Source organism: Piliocolobus tephrosceles, chromosome 2 (assembly GCF_002776525.5).
Source record: "Piliocolobus tephrosceles isolate RC106 chromosome 2, ASM277652v3, whole genome shotgun sequence".
Lineage (NCBI taxonomy): Eukaryota > Metazoa > Chordata > Mammalia > Primates > Cercopithecidae > Piliocolobus > Piliocolobus tephrosceles.
In genome coordinates, this window is record NC_045435.1 from 86400172 (window position 1) to 86417209 (window position 17038).

The 17038-nt window shown below is 58.1% G+C and overlaps 1 protein-coding gene across 1 annotated transcript; it reads right to left on the bottom strand.

The window, feature by feature from the left end:
- Positions 1–341: 341 nt before the first annotated feature.
- On the bottom strand, positions 342–16246 carry SLC38A3 (solute carrier family 38 member 3). The gene is made up of 16 exons (XM_023231680.2): positions 16144–16246; positions 7484–7635; positions 7301–7382; positions 7013–7128; positions 6326–6399; positions 6149–6241; positions 5968–6049; positions 4502–4584; positions 4349–4407; positions 3986–4150; positions 3830–3909; positions 3457–3557; positions 3110–3234; positions 2879–3023; positions 1843–1946; positions 342–1754 (listed from the first exon to the last, which is right to left on the bottom strand). Exons 2-16 carry the CDS (start codon positions 7582–7584, stop codon positions 1650–1652), a joined length of 1515 nt encoding a protein of 504 aa, XP_023087448.1. The 5' UTR covers positions 7585–7635; positions 16144–16246; the 3' UTR covers positions 342–1649.
- Positions 16247–17038: the final 792 nt, after the last annotated feature.

The window sequence follows — 17038 nt, forward strand, 5'->3', positions numbered from 1 at the left end:
TGGGCCTAGCAGCCATCGGCTTGAGGAAGTTCTTTCTTCAGGATTTTCCCGAGCTGGCAGCTGCCTTGCAAATTCAAACTGGATCTTTCCTGCTGTCCTTTCCCCAGCGGCCTAGCCTGGTGCAGGGTCTCTCTTAATGAGGGTTTGGTGCCAAGGCCTGCGCAGCTCTATCCCACTGGGTCTCAGCTGGTTCAGGCCTGCTCAAGGCAGTGGGCAGCTTCCCAGTCCCACTGGGGCCAAGACACCTGGGGCTATCCTGCTTCCTTGCAGCCCCTGCCCTACCTTGGACTCCCACCTCCCTTTGCCATTTGGGGCCCCCCACACAGGGACTACTAACCCACTTTATTCACAGTGGATTTTACTGTTAATAAAAAGATCAGCCCAACAGGGCACAGGATTCCTGGACTTTTGTCCCCAGACTCAGGGCATTGACAGAGAGTTGACATGGCAGCCTGGGAGCTAGGGGAGGGAAGGGGGCCCTTCCTGGGGCTCCCTCAGGGCTCAGCTGCCCCCAGCTCAGACCCTCCCTGAAGCTGCTGGGGATGCACCTCACGTTGCCTCCTTCCGGAGGCCTCTCTCTGTCCCACTTCCTGGGGCCTCATTAATTCCTCCCCACCTCACCCCGTGAGAAAGCAGGTCTGTGCTGAGCCTGGCCCAGGCCCAGAGCTGGGTCTGAGTGTGCCACTGGTTAGTTTGGGAGGCAGGGGGTGGGGTGGGTGGGGGACTTGCCCTGTCCCCACCCTCATCCCAGACAAAGAGACGGGGGCCCTCCATCACCATCCATGTTCTGGCCCCTACCTCACTTTCCAGGAATCCAGGGACCATGGAGACCAAGAATAGAAAACACAGCTGGTCTTATGTATAATATTTATAAAAGAGGGCTGCCAGCCTCCCCACCCTGTCCCAGTGTGGCCACTGGGGTCTTTGGCTCCCGGGGGCAGGCCACTCTGGGCCTCGGCCTGTCTCTTCTCCCAGCAGTGGAATGTGAGCTGTGGCCCAGGCTTGTGGCAGGGGGAGTCCCAGCCTCCCCAGGACTGGTGAAGGGACAGGGCAGGGGTCTCTTGGGGACAGCTACACCAGCCCCACCCTCAGCAGAACCTGCTGGCCCCAGCTATGGGGTATGGGAGGGTGTCATCCTGTGAAGGGTGATGGGAGAAGAGTATCCAAGGGCCCAAGTGTCTGAAAAGGGCCTAGGGAATAAAAGGGGGGAAAACAAATGGGCTGGGGAGATGAGGCTCCAGGGCACAGACCGTGGCCTAGCAGCAGGGTAGGGGAATGGCTCTAGGCCGATTCCAGCTCTGTATGTTTCTACAGGCTGTATCTCCTCAGGAGGCAGCTGCTGGGCCCCAGTGTATGCATCTGTGCAAGGAGGGAATGAGGGGCTTGGGTGGGATCTAAGGCGACAGCCCCACCCTGCTCCCAGTTCAAGAAGCCCCTGCTGCTCTGGAGCCTAGCAGGGTAGTGGCCCAAGGGCCTTGGTCCTGGCTCTTGAACAAAAACCTTCCACAGAGAGGACATGGGGCCTGGCTGAATGCCACAGTGTTAATCGCGTCTTTCTCCTCCCCCGACTGGCCACTGGATGGGAACAGGGGCTGAAGAGTCTGGGCAGGGCTGCTAGGGTGAGTAGACAGAAGAGCATGAGGGTCACCCTAGTGGTTTCCTCCATGCCGGCTGGTCCCTGAGGCCCAGTCAATGATGATGAAGCTCAAGCTCATGGTCATCAGCAAGAAGCCAAGCACAGCAAAACACAGGGCCTGTGAGATCAGAAGTCAGGGTCAGGTCCAAGGTCAGGGCAGTTCCCTTAGCCCCATACCAGCCTACCGGCCTCCAGGCCCCTCGCACCAGGATTTTGGGGGTGGATCTCGCAGGCTCCTTCTCCGTGGGCATGATTCGGAAGTAGAAGATGGCAGGGAAGATGAAGATGAGGCATGGGGCAGATGTGGCACCTGCAAAGAACAAGACATGGCCACTGCTGGCTCATATCCTCCTACTGACTAAGGTTTGGAGGTGGACTTTTCAATGAAATCAAACACTCCTTATTGAGAGAGTTTCATGTCAAGACCACTGGAGAGCTCTGCCTGATTCTAGCCCATCAGCCTCTCCCCCTTGTTCTCTATCCATGAGGATAGAAGGCTGGTGATGTCAGTGTCAGGAGAATGTCAGCCAGTGAAGCTAGCATTGAGGAAAGGCAACTCAAGAGATGGAGAGAGATGAGGGCTTAAGGGTATTGGGCTCCAGGGTACAGCTATACTTGAAGGCTTCTCTGTTATTTGAGCCAGTGAATTCCTTTCTGCTTAATTCATTTCGAGTTAGATTTTGGACATAGAGAACGAAGAGTGCTGTCCGTGATATCCATGATACTCAGCCCCCAGGTCTGTCTGTCAGTCCTGGCAGAGTTTGTTAGTCCTCTGAGTTGGGTCACCCCAAAGATATTTCAGAATTGTCTGCTCTACCAGCTGAGAGCCCCATCTGGAATGTGGCAGTGGATGGAACGCCAAACTTGGAGTGCAGTGATCCTGGGGCTGAATCAAGCCCAAGGCTCCTATGCACCAGCTGTGTGGCCCTGCTGCTCCTTTAATCACTCTGAACTTTAGTTTCCTGACATGTGAAATGTGGACAAGACCCAGTGAGATCCTTTGAGGAGGCCTCTGATCCCTGGGGTCCACCCCTGTCCTCCAGCATGGGGGACTGACTCAGTGACTCTGAGTCCCGAAAAGGGATTAGAATAGCCTATGGACAAAAGCTCAGATGGGAGGCCAAACTGTGCACATGGCCACTCCACTTAATGTAGGGTGTAAGCTCAGGAATCTGCCAGGATTTGCAGAGGTGAATTCCTCTGGGGCAATACCCTGCTTCCACAGCAGGGCCAGACCCTCACCGATGACCCCAAAGATGCCCAGGATGTTGGGGGCAAAGATGACCAGCAGGTTGATACAAGTGAGCAGGCCAACAGCAATAAGCACGTGCCGCAGCCAGCTGAACTCCTGGTTCGGAAACAGCATCTGCTGGATGGCGCGGCGCACCTGGGGGACAGGTGGGAAGAATAATCAGCCTGTTGGCCCCATCAGCCCCTCCCGCCACTGGTCTGGCCACCTGCCCACCAGCTCACCGGGAACAGAACGATGGGCACTGTGAGCGTGACTGCTGTCAGCACGGCTACACGCACACACAGGATCAGCACGTCAAATGAGTCCACCTTACTGTAGGTGTGCAGCAGCTCTGACTCCACCCCATCTGTGGCAGGCAGGGAGGGTGGTCAGCAGGTGGCCCCGGGAAGGAGGTGGGATCTGAGCTGCCTGGGGGACCCCAACACTGTGGGGATTGGCATGTAGACTCACCTCCACAGCAGCAAGGAACAGCCAGGCACCACACGCCTCGGTATGGAGGGCACCATGGCCACAACCAGCCCCTTCCCCCCAGCCTGGCCTAGGCCTCTGCCCACCAGTGCCACCATACCATAGAAGGTGAGGTAGCCAAAGAGGGCAGCCAGGAAGTACATGATGTACATGACGGCGATGGACAGGTTGGAGATGTGCTGCATCTTCTTCTTGGAGGGGCTGTGGGGAAGTGGGGGATGGGTGTTGATGACAAGCTGGGTAACATTGGGAGACCCCCATGTGCCCCAAGCCCTCTCTGGCACCACACTTTCACCATTCAGCAGCTGAGGGAGTCTCCTTCTTGCTCATAATCGCCTCTCATGGCTGCCCCGGAGATCTTAGATAAAGTGACTTGGCTCCTGTCACTCCCCTCTCCACATTCAGGACCACATCCATTCTCCCCAAACCAGCTCAGGGCAGCCCCGCCCCCGCTGCCAGCCACAGATACCTACTCCTTGAGCTCGGTATAGATGGGCAGCACCTCGGGGTGGCAGACGAAGGCAAAGGCCATGATGGGGATGGTGTATGCTGTCTGGGGAAACATGAGGCTGTGTCAAGGCAGTCCCCCACTCTCACTGGGCCCCCGCCCCGCTCTGACCTGTCAGAACCTGTGAGTTGAGCGTGAAGTAACTGGGAGTGCAGAAGGCTGCAGCCTCGGGCTCGATCTGCAGCTGCACCTTCTCCTTCACCACCTCCATGTGGCTGAAGTTGCCTGCGGTGTTGTTGAAGTTGGGGGGCAGTGGGCAGGGCACGTGGAACTTTTTGTAGATGACCTGGAGTGGGGAGAGATGAGGGTGTTAGAGGCAGACTGAGCTGCCTGGGAAGTTACCATGAAGCCACATCTAGATCAGGACTGGCGGAGCTGCCTTCTGGCCCAGGCTTCCCAGAGACACATGCCCCCTCCTGATGACAGGGAACTCCCCCGAGAGACCCGCTGCCCGCTTTCTCAGCCAACATGGAAGATGACTCACTGCAATTAGGAAGAACACCATGCAGCTAAGAGAGAAGCCGCTGGAGTAGCCCAGGTAGCCTGCAAAGTGGAGGGGGCACTCTGAGACCTGGGGCCCCTCCCATGGTATACTCCTCCAACATCCCTTCCAAGGCTCTGACCCTTCCACACTCACCAAGCTGCCGCATCAGTGCCAGGGGCAGAATGATGATGACAGACACAAGGATCACCAGGTAGTTCCCATTTATGTACCAGTCCCTGCAGGGACAGGAATCAGGAGCCAGGATCAGAATCCATTCAGCCTGGGATGGAGCCCCTGCCTCCCTCTGCTGGAGTTACCAGTGGTGCCAGTGAGTGACATCTGAAGAATGTTTGTCCACAGCTCTGAGTCTCACTTTCCCCATCTGCAAAATGGGCGTGCCCGGCCGGGCGTGGTGCCTCACACCTGTAATCCCAGCACTTTGGGAGGCCAAGGTGGGTGGATCATCAGGTCAGGAGTTTGAGACCAGCCTGACCAACATGGTGAAATCCCCTCTCTACTAAAAATACAAAAAAAATTAGCTGGGCATGGTGGCAGGAGCCTATAATCCCAGCTACTCAGGAGGCTGAGGCAGGAGAATCGCATGAACCCAGGAGGCAGAGGTTGCAGTGAGCCGAAGATTGCACCACTGTACTCCAGCCTGGGCAAAAGAGCGAGACAAAGAAAGAAAAAAAAAGGGCGTGCCCTCAGTACTCTCCTTCAGGGTGACGTGAGAACTAAGGTTCCAGCCTGGCACACAGCTCATGCTCAGGACCCTCTCTATTATAGGCACTGCTGTTGCTTTTCTCAGGACACACAGGTCTGGGCCCAGCCTTTGGATGGAGGTGGGTGGGAGGAAGGGACCTGGTTCTAGAGGGAGGTGGTGTTTTCCACGGGGGTTTCAGGCACTTGCAATAACCTGTATCCCTTGCGGTTCCTTCTGGCATCTTGGCATTGCCTCATCCTGCTCCCTCCTCTAACCCACCAGGAATGGATATGGGGCACAGGGAAACAAGGAGATAAGGGCCAGGACCGTCCTCAAAGGCAAGCCCGGAGGTCAACTCCTTGGGAAAGGCCCAGGGCCCTAGGGGCAGAATTCCGGCTCTCCCTCTTGCCGGAGCTACTCTCAACCTCCCAGCCCCTCTGCTTGCTCGGCTGGGCTGACAAGAGCAGGGCCTGACTGTGTCCCCTCTGTCCCACAAAACACGTTTGATGCCCAGTCAATCCTGGTTAAAGTGATAGGCAACTGGGACACCTGGGCTTAATCTCTTGGTGGGGGGGCAACCCCATGGTCAGGAATAGCAGGTGCTTAGAGCTAAGCTTGAGCCTCCCACGCTCACAGGCTGGGTTCGGGGTGAGGAGGGGCCCAGCTTTCTCAGCTGCACCCTGCCCCTAGCCCCACATACCCCTTCTGGAGGGGGCGTCCCCTAGGTGCTTCCCAAGTGAGTGTGAACTGAATGCTGGCTCTGCTGGCAACTCTCCCACCTCCACCAGCTTCTTGTCTGCTTTGTCTTGTCTCTCCCACTAGCCCAGCCTGGCACCCCCACCCTCACCCAGCCCCCTACCCCACCCCTCCTCATTGCACCGCACCCCTCTCCTCCCCTCCCCACTCCAGGGCTCACGAGGTTTTCTCCTCCAGGTTCAGGAAGGTCTGTATGACAAGTGGCAGCTCAGACTTGATGATGTACAGGTAGCTGGACATGGCTGTGGGGAGAGGGGTGAGCAGGCGCTGGGGTCAGCCCAACTGGCCAGCTTTCGGGGCCGTCCGCTTGCCTACTGCCTGCCCCTGCCCACTGCTCTCACCTCCGATGTTCTGGAGTGTGATGGCCAGGGCTGCTGCCAGCTTTCCTGGGGTCCCAAAGGCACGGTAGCCCAGCTGCTCATAGGCACGGATGCCTGCAGAAGCAGGGTCAAGAAGTCAGGAACTTGCCCCAGTTTACCCACCAGCTCCCACCCATTCCAGGCTGGTGTGAAGCTCACCCACGACCCCTGAGGACTTGAGTAGCAGGTGGATGGAGTAGCTGGAGAGCAAGGCGACAGCTGTCAACAGGAACCTGGGGACACATGGGAAGATGGAAGAAAAAGGCCACTGGGGGCTACCCTAGCTGGCAGAGGGTGAGGGGCTCTGAGAGGCCTGGGGGTGAAGGGTCTGTGACCTGGGTGTCTGGACTTCCAACAGGTATGGATGCAAGCTCAGCAGGCCCCAGGGTGATGAACACCACCCTGTTTGATCCAGGGTGGGACACACCCCAGAAGGGGCCCTCTGGGTCAAGAGTGTCCCTGTGACTGCCCTCTGAGCACCTTCTCCTCTCGAGTCCTTGAAACAAACATGTTTTCCATTCTGGCTTCAGGACAGAGCCCCCAGGCAAAGGACACATGTGCCCACACAAAGCCTGGCCATGGGGCTTGGCTATCATGTGTAAGGCGGCAGAAGGACAGTCTCTGGCCTGTAAGACTGGCCTGTGTTGTGACCTCAGTTGGTTTACTGGGCAGTGAGGTATATTTGTTTGGCTGTGGATATTTTTTTCAGCCATGGTTTGTTAGTGTAAGAAGTGCCCACCCACTGCAGCCTGGGTGCTAGGACAGGGAACTGGCGGGTCCTGGGAGGTCATGATTGGTGACTTGCTTAGGGCCCCTATCTTTAGAAGGTTCTCTGAGGGCACTCACAGGAAAAGGATAATGCCCGTATTGGCCATGGCATAGGCGAGTCCCAGGATGCCGCTGCCCATGATGGCATTGCTGAGGTTGAACACTGACATCCCAAATGATGTCTTCCCCTCGAACTGCAGGCACCAGAATGGGATGGGAAAGGGTGGGAGGAGTCAGCAAGGGACAGGGGCATCGCGGCATTCCCCCTGACTGTCCCTCAGCCTCCCACTGCTGCCAGAGACCACCTCATTACTGCATCCAAGTTCCCCACAGTGTCCCCCAACAACCCGTTGCTGCCCTGCTCACGTCAGTGAAGTGTGGCTCCTTGCTGGGACTTTTCTGTAGGAAACTCTTGCCCTCAATACAGCTCCTTGTGGGGTCCTCGACCCTGTAGGCACAGGTCAGGGTGGGTGGCTCAGCTCCAGCCCTTTGCTCTGTACCCCTGCCCTGCCCTGTCTTGAGCCAGCACTGGGTCCCTCTTGTACTCACCTCTGGTTGCCTGCCATGGGGGTGATGACTGGGAGCAGCCCCTCTGAGTGTTTGCCATTGGGCACCAGCTCCACCATCTCTGTCTGCAAAGGCACCTCCATGGTTCAGGGCACACCACCAGGAGCACCGGTCTCACACCAACAGTCAGATGTCTGCAGAGCAGCCAGTCCCTCTGGTTAGCCCAATTACTTGGGCCTATGGCCCGCCTCTACCCGAGGCCTACAGCCATAGCACACCTCCCAGAAGGTCACTTGGGACATACCCGCACATGCAGCTCTGCCTGCTGCCTCCCTGGGATCTGCTGTTGGGGGGATCCAGCTCGGACACCTGAGTTCCCAGCATGTTCTGATGGGACACCCTAGCCAGTACATAATGCATTTCTTACACGCACACCCATCCAGGCAAGCCTTTGGGGGCTCAGTTTCACCATCTGTGAAGTAAGGGTCATCTGGATGACCCAAGTTCAGAGCCCAGTGGCACCAGCATCCCCAGATGCTCAGTCCCAGGTCCCCAGACTTCACTCTGGGTACGTACCCGGGATAGACTTCTCCTCCTTGACATCAGTACTGGGAGATGGTTTCCTGCACTGACCCTGTGTCCAGGGGCCTCCTGCCCAATCTAGAATGGCACTGCCCGACGGCTGGAGGCCTCGGGACAGGGTGAGGGCTGTGGGCCCTGTTCCCAGCCGCCCGGCGGGCACTGCTGGCAGCCAGAACAAAGAGCCCTCTGTGGGCTGAGAGCTGGCGCTGGGAACGGCAGGCGCAGAGGCCGTCCCCCTCCCCGGAGCCAGGATGCCTGAGGCGGTGCTGGGTAGCTGGACACCTGGGCCCTTCCCGCCTGGCTGTGGCAAAGGGCCCTCAGGGGGCCTTCCAGGAAAAGGGTGCTCCAGGGCAGGTTCTCTGTGCCACACACGCCTCACCCTCCACACAGTCCTGGCCTCAGGGCCATGTTTTCTTCCAAGCCTCTCCTCTACTGCCAGGCAGGGAACCCCCAACCCTCAGGAGCCCACTGTCCAGGAGTGGACCCTCTGAACAGACCCCCATTTCCTAGGGCCCCAGGCCAGGAGCTCAGGCCCTTGGCCGGCTGTAGAGGAGCCTGGGTCACCAGATCAGTCTCCCTTCTCAGGGCTTGGCCCTGCTGGACCTCAAAGGAACCGGCTCCCCTTTCCCCACCATCCCTGCCCACTGCCCAGACAACTCACTGGCCCCTCTCCCATCACTGGGTCCAGGAATTGCCTGCCTCATACCCAGAGGTGGCTGGGCATAGTGCCCCCAGGTTCTGTAAGGACACCCTGAAGGCCAGCCTGGCCAGCAGGAGAGCTGAGGCCAGAGTGGAGACCAGTGAGGGGGACAGCCCTGCCAGGCAGGACAGCCAGAGCCTGGTCCTGAAGCCATGGCGCCCTCTCTGCTGGGGAACCCTGAATTCTGCCTTGAACCCCCCATCCCCACTCCAGCCCCTGATGGTCTCAGGTCTGCCCTTGAATCTGGAGCACTGGGGGACTCAAATGTAGCACTCAGGGCTAGGGGTGAACAGGAGAGGCTGGGCTCAGGCCTCAGGCCTGGTGCCCCCGGAGGCTGCAGAGGTCACAGCAGCCTCTGGCCTCTCTGGTCAGAGGACTCCCTCCCTGTACTGCCCCAGGCAGCCCCAGGCTGGAGTTCAGATTCTGGCACCTGGACCCTGGAGACCCCACACATGGCACTCTTGCATCCCTCAAACTTGCCTCTCCTTCTGATGCCAGCATCTTACCTCCTCTCCTCCCAGCCCCACCTACTCAGGACTCTAACAATGTTAGCATCTCTCCTTGAGCCCTCTCCCCTGACCCCAGAGTTGCCTAGGTCCACCTGTCCTCATGCTCCTGCCCTAAGCCTTGCCATCAGCATCCCTCCACGGGTCCCACCTGGGTATGGAGGTGCCGGTGCTGGCGTCCAGAGCTACTCCAGAGTCCCTCCTGCACTCAGTTGGGGGTGCCCTCTCTCAGCCCCCTGTCCTGGGCAGGCTGGGACAGGCCCTCAGAGTGTGCTGAGCTGGCAGCCTGGACAAAACACACTTCTCTGCCCTAATATTCTTCCATAGCAGCCAGGCACTGCCTCCAGGGAGACCACAGTCTGTGTCATGGGCCGTGGGAGGTGTCTGAGGTCTGAGCTCCAGGTTCCCCATCCCCCCTGCAGGAGCTGGGCCTAGACCTTTGGGGCCTGGTGGCTATTACTCAATCATGACCAGTCATTGCTGGGTCTTGGGCTGGCCCGAGATCCCAGAAAGGATTTAGAATATCTCTCCTCAAGTGACCTCCAGCCTGAGAGACAACTCCCCCAAATAGCACCCTCATCACTACCCTGTAGCTCCTGCTGCAACTCAGTGTAAGCCACATAGTGCTGTGTCTCAAAAAAGAGGATGGGGGTGCTGGGCGCCGTGGCTCATGCCTGTAATCCCAGCACTTTGGGAGGCCGAGGCGAGTAGGATCACCTGAGGTCAGGAGTTCAAGACCAGCCTAACCAACATGGAAAAACCCCGTCTCTACTAAAAACACAAAATTAGCCCAGTGAGGTGGCGCATGCCTGTAATCCCAGCTACCTGGGAGGCTGAGGTAGGAGAATCCCCTGAACCTGGGAGGTGGAGGTTGCAGTGAGCCAAGATTGTGCCATTGCATTCTAGCCTGGCCAACAAGAGCCAAACTCCATCTCCAAAAAAAAAAAAAAAAAAAAAAAAAGAGGATGAGGGAATCAAGGAAGACTTCCTGGAGGAGGTAATGAAGCCAGTCCTAAAATTCCAGTAGGCACCCTGGGGTGTCAAACAGGAAACGGGGCACCAGGCAGAGAGCACAGCATAGGCAGAGGCCCTGAAGTGCAGTACAAGGCAGGCTGTGAGGGTTGAAGGAAGGTTCTGTGGTGACAGAAAAACCTGATAGAGCTGTAAAGGCCAGGTCCAGGAGTATGGACTTTGGTCCAGGGCAGGGAGGAGGGCTGGGGGCTGGGGACCAGGGTGAGGATTAGCACTGGCCTGGCATGGAGCCCCCAGCCATTCCCTGAGGCTGCCAGCCCTTTTTTGACAGCTCCTACCCCTCAGGCCTGTGGCCTCCCAGGCTCCTTTGTATCCAGGAGTCAGGGTAAACTCAGGGAAGGGCCCCCGCATGAGAAAGGATCCCAGCAGAGCCTCATCCCCTGTGTTGAAAGCCCAGAGTAGACCTTCTGGTGCTGGGCTTGGCCCTGCCTCACTGTGTGGCTAGGGGCAGCATACTCCCCAACTCAGGACCCCAGTGTACCCCTATCCTCTAGGGGTCCCATGAGGCTTGGTCAAAGTTTGGGATGAGTGAGGAGCCTCCCCAAAGCCTTCATCCCCAGGGCAGGCCATGGGTGCCCAGAGAGTGGCCAGGCGCTAGGGTGGGGAGATCATAGTGGCCTTGGGCAGGTCATCAGAATGGCATGTCATGGATGTAGTGTGAGCCCGGGCAGTAGATCAACGGCCCAGGCCCTTGCCCTGGGACCTGTTTTGCTTTCCTGGGAGATAAGGGCCAGGAGGGGCCAGGAGCCACAGGGATGGTGCAGTAGGTAACGCCCGCCCACGCAAACATCACCCGGTGAGAATTCACCAGTCACACCTCGGCAGGTGTTGAGTTTGGCTAATTAAAGATTTTGAGCCCCAGGAATCCAGGCCACCTCAGGGCAGCGGATGCAAGCAGCTACAGGAAGCACAGCTGTCTGCCCAGGGATCAAGGTCCTTGGAGTCCCCAGGACTCTGAGCCTTGCTTTCCTTCCCCATGCTCAGAAACATAAGTGGGTCTGGGTCTGCAGTAGTGAGCTGGTGACAGGGAGGCCTTCACACTCTTTTTTCCTTGGTGGTCACTTATACCAGCGGAGGCACAGACCCCCTGGAGCTTACTGCTAAGGCCCAGGCTTCCTGACCTCCGCCAAGATCTCAGGAGAGAGACAGCTCGCCTGGCTTGAGGGTCCTTCATGATTATTCCTGGGGGCTCAGGGGTGAGGGCTGCCCCCAGTTCCAGCTCAGCTCATTTTTACCACTCCCCTCCTTGACTGAGACAGGGTGCCCCCCTTCTAAGTCTGGTACCCATCTGGACAGTTACCCCTCTGTCCACCTGCTCCTCTAGGCTTCAGAAAGAAGATGCCCCCTCCTAGGACAAGGTGTTAGTAAGGGGGGGAACCAGATCCAATGGAGACATTTGGACTGTATGTTCTCAAGGCACAGCCACAGGAATTAGTGGTAGTTGATTGCTGGGGTCAGGGGTCTAGGGACAAAGCAAGTGGGAGGAGGATGTTAGAACAGGGAAAAGACACCTCTTACCCTCCTCCAGACCCACGTTTCCAGATTTTGACCCCAGTAGATTCTAGTCCTCCCTCTGCCACATCCTCCTCATCAACAACACAACAATGCAAGTGGCCAGTGTGTGACCAACACTGGGCTAATACTGAAGAAGTGACATGCAGGAGGGGGCACATTCAGGGGAAGGCAGATGGCCCAGAGAACTGAACTACTGGCCACGTTAATCCTCAACCCCCAGTTCCCTGGCCTTGGGATCTAGGGTCTGTGGCTGTGTGTTCTGGGCATCCGGAGGTGTCTAGGAGGATCTGAGAGACCCAGCTGGGGCCGGAAGGTAGACTTTCCTGTGGCCGGGTACATTTTCTAACAGATGCTTGTAGCTGGGCCTAACCTTAGGCACCTCAGCCTCCCTTCCCACCCAGCCCTGGACCCTCCTTGCTCAGGCTGCCACCCGTAGAGGTTGCAGCCAGAAGCTCTTGGTTCACGAGTGGGCTACAGCAACAGCAGCCCTCATCTCCCCCATTGCCAGTCTGCTGAGAAGGACGTGCAGCCCGAGGCCCAGCTGAAGCAAAGGACAGGACATCACGTGACTGTGGCCCCCCAGGGGCAGGGGAGCCCCTGCGCCAGCCAGCCCATTCTCCTCCCTGCTGACCCGGAATCCCCTGGAGCCGGCCAAATATTTGGACAGCCGGACTTCTGGCCCCAAAGAAAGCTGAAACACAGGCCTCGGGCAGTTCAGGACTCATCAGAGAGTCCGATGGGGGGCTAAAGTCAAGGTCGGCCTGGAGGAGGGGCAACATCCAACATCAGGAAGAAGAGGGAGAGGGAGGGAAGAGAGATAGAGAGGGAGAGAGCAGGGAGAGAAAACACAGTCATTAGCTCCATGCATCCATGCATACTGATCCATACAGAGAGACAGACAGACAGACAGAGATGCAGAGGCCCAGGGAGACGGGGAAATGCAGATGCACACAGAGGGACACAGACAGAAAAACAGACAAAAATCACTTGCAGATAGCAGACAGACATTCAGACAGGGAGACAGAGAGTGACAGAGACAACCAGGCAGGTGAGAAACAGAGTGAGCGCCCAGTCAGAGACAGTCAAATGGAGGAAGAGACAGACAACGAGACAGCAAGAGACAGTTGTAAGGCCAGGCGTGGTGGCTCACGCCTGTAATCCCAGCACTTTGGGAGGCTGAGACGGGCAGATCACCTGAGCCCAGGAGTTCGAGACCAGCCTGGCCAACATGGTGAAACCCCATCTCTACTAAAAATACAAAAATTATCCAGGCATGGTGGCAGGTGCCCGTAATCCCAGCTATTCGGGAGGCTGAGGCAGGAGAATGGCTTGATCCCGGAGGCAGAGGCTGCAGTGAGCCAAGATCACGCCACTGCACGCCAGCCTAGGTAACAGAGAGAGATCCTATCTCAAAAAAAAAAAAAAAAAAAAAAAAAGAGAGACAATTGAGGAAAAAGAGAGTCCCAGAAAGAGCAAGAAGGGGAGAGGGAGCCAGGGATCCCAGGTGAGGGGTCAGTAGGCCCAACGGACACTGCCAAGATGGCCAGGCAGAACCCTGGAGGACCCCACAAAAAGACTGCTGCTGTGCCTCCAGGTCTCCACAGAGCAGGTTATGCCCCTATCAGCCAGGTGCTATGACACCCAGAGGGTGGGGCTGAGCCCACTAGGGTCACAAGGCCAGGCCCAACTGGAAAGCTCAGAGATCCCTGGTCCAGCACCCAGGACTTGTCTACCTGAGCAATGGAAAATACATGTGGAGATGATGGTCATTTGGAGTGACCCCCATTCTCAGCAGCCATGCACGTGTGCAGACGTGCCGGCTGAGAGGCTGTGTACAGGACGTGGCCTGCAGAGCGGAAATTCAAAACCAAGCCACCCTAGGCCACTGGCCGGAAAGCCCCTCCTGCCCAGCAGCTGGTCCTTCCCTTTGGCCCCCAGAAGCCCCGCCTGGTCCTCTAGAGCCCCACCCTGTTCTCCTATGTCTGTCCTACCACCCAGAGTCAAAGGCCTACCCTTCGCCCACTAGACAAGAGTACACAGGGCACACAGTGGGTGCTTAGCAAATGTTAAATGAATGGAATGGCCAGGCACGGTGGCTCACACTTGTAATTCCAGCACTTTGGGAGGCCAAGGCAGGCAGACTGCTTGAGCTCAGGAGTCTGAGACCAGTCTGGGCAACATGATGAAACTCTGCCTCTACCAAAAATACAAAAAAACTATCCAGGCTTGGTGTTGCGCACCTTTCGGTCCTGGCTACTCAGAAGGCTGAGATGGGAGAATTGCTTGAGCCTGGGAGGCGGCAGCTGCAGTAAGGCTAGATTGTGCCACTGCACTCCAGCCTGCACTCCATGCTTCAGTCCAGCACTCCAGCCTGGGCAACAGAGTGAGACCCCATCTCAAAAAATGAAACAAATAAAAATAAATTAATGGAATGCAGTCGAGGCCCTCGGCAAGCCCTCTTACCTGCTCCAACTGAGGCCTGGCCCCTGGCCATGTCTACACTAGAACATCCTCCCACTGAGTCCCAATTCTACTATAGCATAGACTGTACATTCCATCTCAGCTTTCTGTTCACAGAGACGCCAAAACTGCACCTCCCTGGTGGCCCACCCGCACCACTCCCCTCCAAATATGTTTCCCTCTCAAACTGGATGCTTGTCCTCACACCAGACTTCCAGGGTGTGGCCAGTTCGGCTTAAAATCCTTCCCTGACTCAACCCAGAGACCATGAACCACCCAGGTACTCGTGTTGTGCCTCAGTTTCTCCATCTGTCCAGGGCTTCAAGGCTACTTGCTAGGGCAATGGCACAAGAACAGGAGCAACCAGTTGTCATGATCTGGCAACTTGGAGCCCTGGACTGGTGTGGGGACCATTTGTGACATGGGCCAAAAGAACCAGCACACAACGAAGAGTGACTTGAGAGGCCAGCGAAGACATGGGTCCCATGGGCCCAGGCAGAGCAAAATTCTGAGATACACACTCCCACCCTCCCCAGAGATTCAGCTCCCTGCTCCCAATGTCAAGAAATCAGATTCCCATTTCTGGTTTCAGTCATTCCAGCCCTCTCAGAGACGGGCCAGGCTTGGCGTCTTCCAGTCCTGACCCTCCCACCAGTGATGCTTCTTGCAGGAAGGGTACCCTGGCTGTGCCTAATTTCCCCCATTCAAAATCGAACCATCCTTGGGTCTCTTTAGCTTTCTATCCCCCAGACTGAGAGCCCTGAGGGATTTGCTTCCTTTCCAAAAGGAAATGAGCCCCATCCCAGACCTTTTACAGAACAGGAAGAGGTGAAAGGTCCAAGGGCGTTTTCCAGGGGCAGGTCTGTGCCCCGAGTGGGTCATGGAAGAAAGGACAGGGTTGGCAGGCTGAAGGAAGGATGGGCATGAGTGGGGATGTCCTCCATGGTGTTCCTCAGGGCTCAAGAGCCTTTGACTTAGCCTTTCTCAGACCTGTTTGGGAGCCCATACCTGGACTCAGGACTCAGGTCCCTGTGGGGGGAAAAAGGCGGGTCCCCGCAGGTCCCGCCCCTGGCTTCCCCCTGCCCGGGTGTAAACAAACGCACGCATTCGCTGTGGCCAATCGAAGGGGCCAACCGGGCGGGGGCGGGCTCTTGCAAACCAAGTCTTGGTTCCTTCTCTCCGCAGTGCGCTGCGCGGGCTCTGACTTATACCCTACCCAGCTCCAGGTTGGGAGGAGCTCGCACGGCGCCCCAGCCACAGGTCAGGGAGCCACGCAAGCCCTGCGCCTTCTGTGGCCGCTGGCTCCTCTGCAAATGGCACAGGCTCTGGGACCAGCATGTACCTCGCGGCCCCTCAGGAGGCCCGGCCCGATCTGCCCTCAAGCCCTTGTCCAAAGCAGCCGGGATAAATATACCAGGATTCCCATCGTGCCAGCCGGGCTGCTCTGCCTGTCAGGCGCCCGTCGGGGCAGCGCTCCAGGGACTGCTCCAGGCTCCTCTTGGGTCCTCACCTCGGGCCCTCTGCAGCCCGCCCCACGGGCCCTGCCTCAGAAAGCCTGTGGCGTGCCGCCCGAGCCTCCAACAAGGCGTCCTGTGGTCCCAGCCCCGGGTGCCCGCCGACCTCCTGCTGTACCTCCCGGCCATGCCGAGAGGCCCCAAGGCGACGACGTGTCCCTCCCGGTACCTCCAGCGCCCTGCTGAAGCTCGGCGCTGAGTCCCGACTGGCAGGTCCCCAAGACCGGCGCCTGGAGCGCGCGGGGCTTTGGCTCGCGGGAGGCTGGGGCGCCCGCCCGGGTCAGGACGGGAGAGGAGAGTTGCCCAGAGCCCGGCTATGGACAAGGAGGGTGGACAGTAGCGCTCGGCCCACCCGATTCCCCTGTGCGGCAGGATGAACACCCGAAGCGGTACCTGGCCTCGCGGCTGGGCACGCGCGGCGCTCCGCTCGGGCCGGTGCGGTCCGCTCTGCTCCCGGCTGAACTCAGGGCTGCAACAGCGACAACAGCGACGTGGGGGATGAAGGGCGCCCGGCCCCGCCCTCGGCCCGCCCCCGGCCCGCCAATCCCTGGCGGCCCGCGGGAGGAGGGGCTGGTCGGGGAATGGCGGGGGCCGGGGCAGGCCGGGAGCAAAGGGGCGGCCTGAGCGTTAAGGAGCCCCTAGGTGGAAGAGCAGAGCTGCCGGAGGGGCTCCGTTGAGTCTTGTGGGGGGAATGCTTCAGTCCGAAGCAGATTCTCTCTGAGGTCTGTGGGTGTCACCTTAATCCCTGAAACGCTCTGCCCACACCCCTCAAAACCAGAAGGGGAGCTTCAGTCAAGAGGACTGGCAATGCATAGCCTCAGTGAGGGATGCTTGAATGAGGGACTTCCAGGAGACACTCAGGCAACAAAATACCTCTTCTATCTGCCTCCCCCTTCCCAACCAGGGGTGGGAGGGCTTCTTGTATCAATTCTGTCTCCACCCCAGATATTCAGAGGAGGCTGAGGCTGGAACAGAGAGGGCAGGGGTGGCGAGGTCAGGCAAAGAGTAAGGCTTGGCTTGCTTGAGCCTCATCTGGGGCCCCCCCAATCATGACCCCCGTCCTTATTTAGAAGGTGTAGGAGACAGCTGTCAGCCTGTCCACAAGAAGGGGGCTGGGACTTGGTGCCCTGGGGACAGACAGGGGTTTTAGGATGGCCCCGTTCTTGGCTGGGGGTTCCTATCCCACCCCTGCCTGCTTTCCACACAAGGCCTTGGTGCTCAGAGGCGGGTGGTAGGTGTTAAGGTCCCAGGTTCTGCCAGTAGGAAGCTGGGGGAGATGCTGACCTTT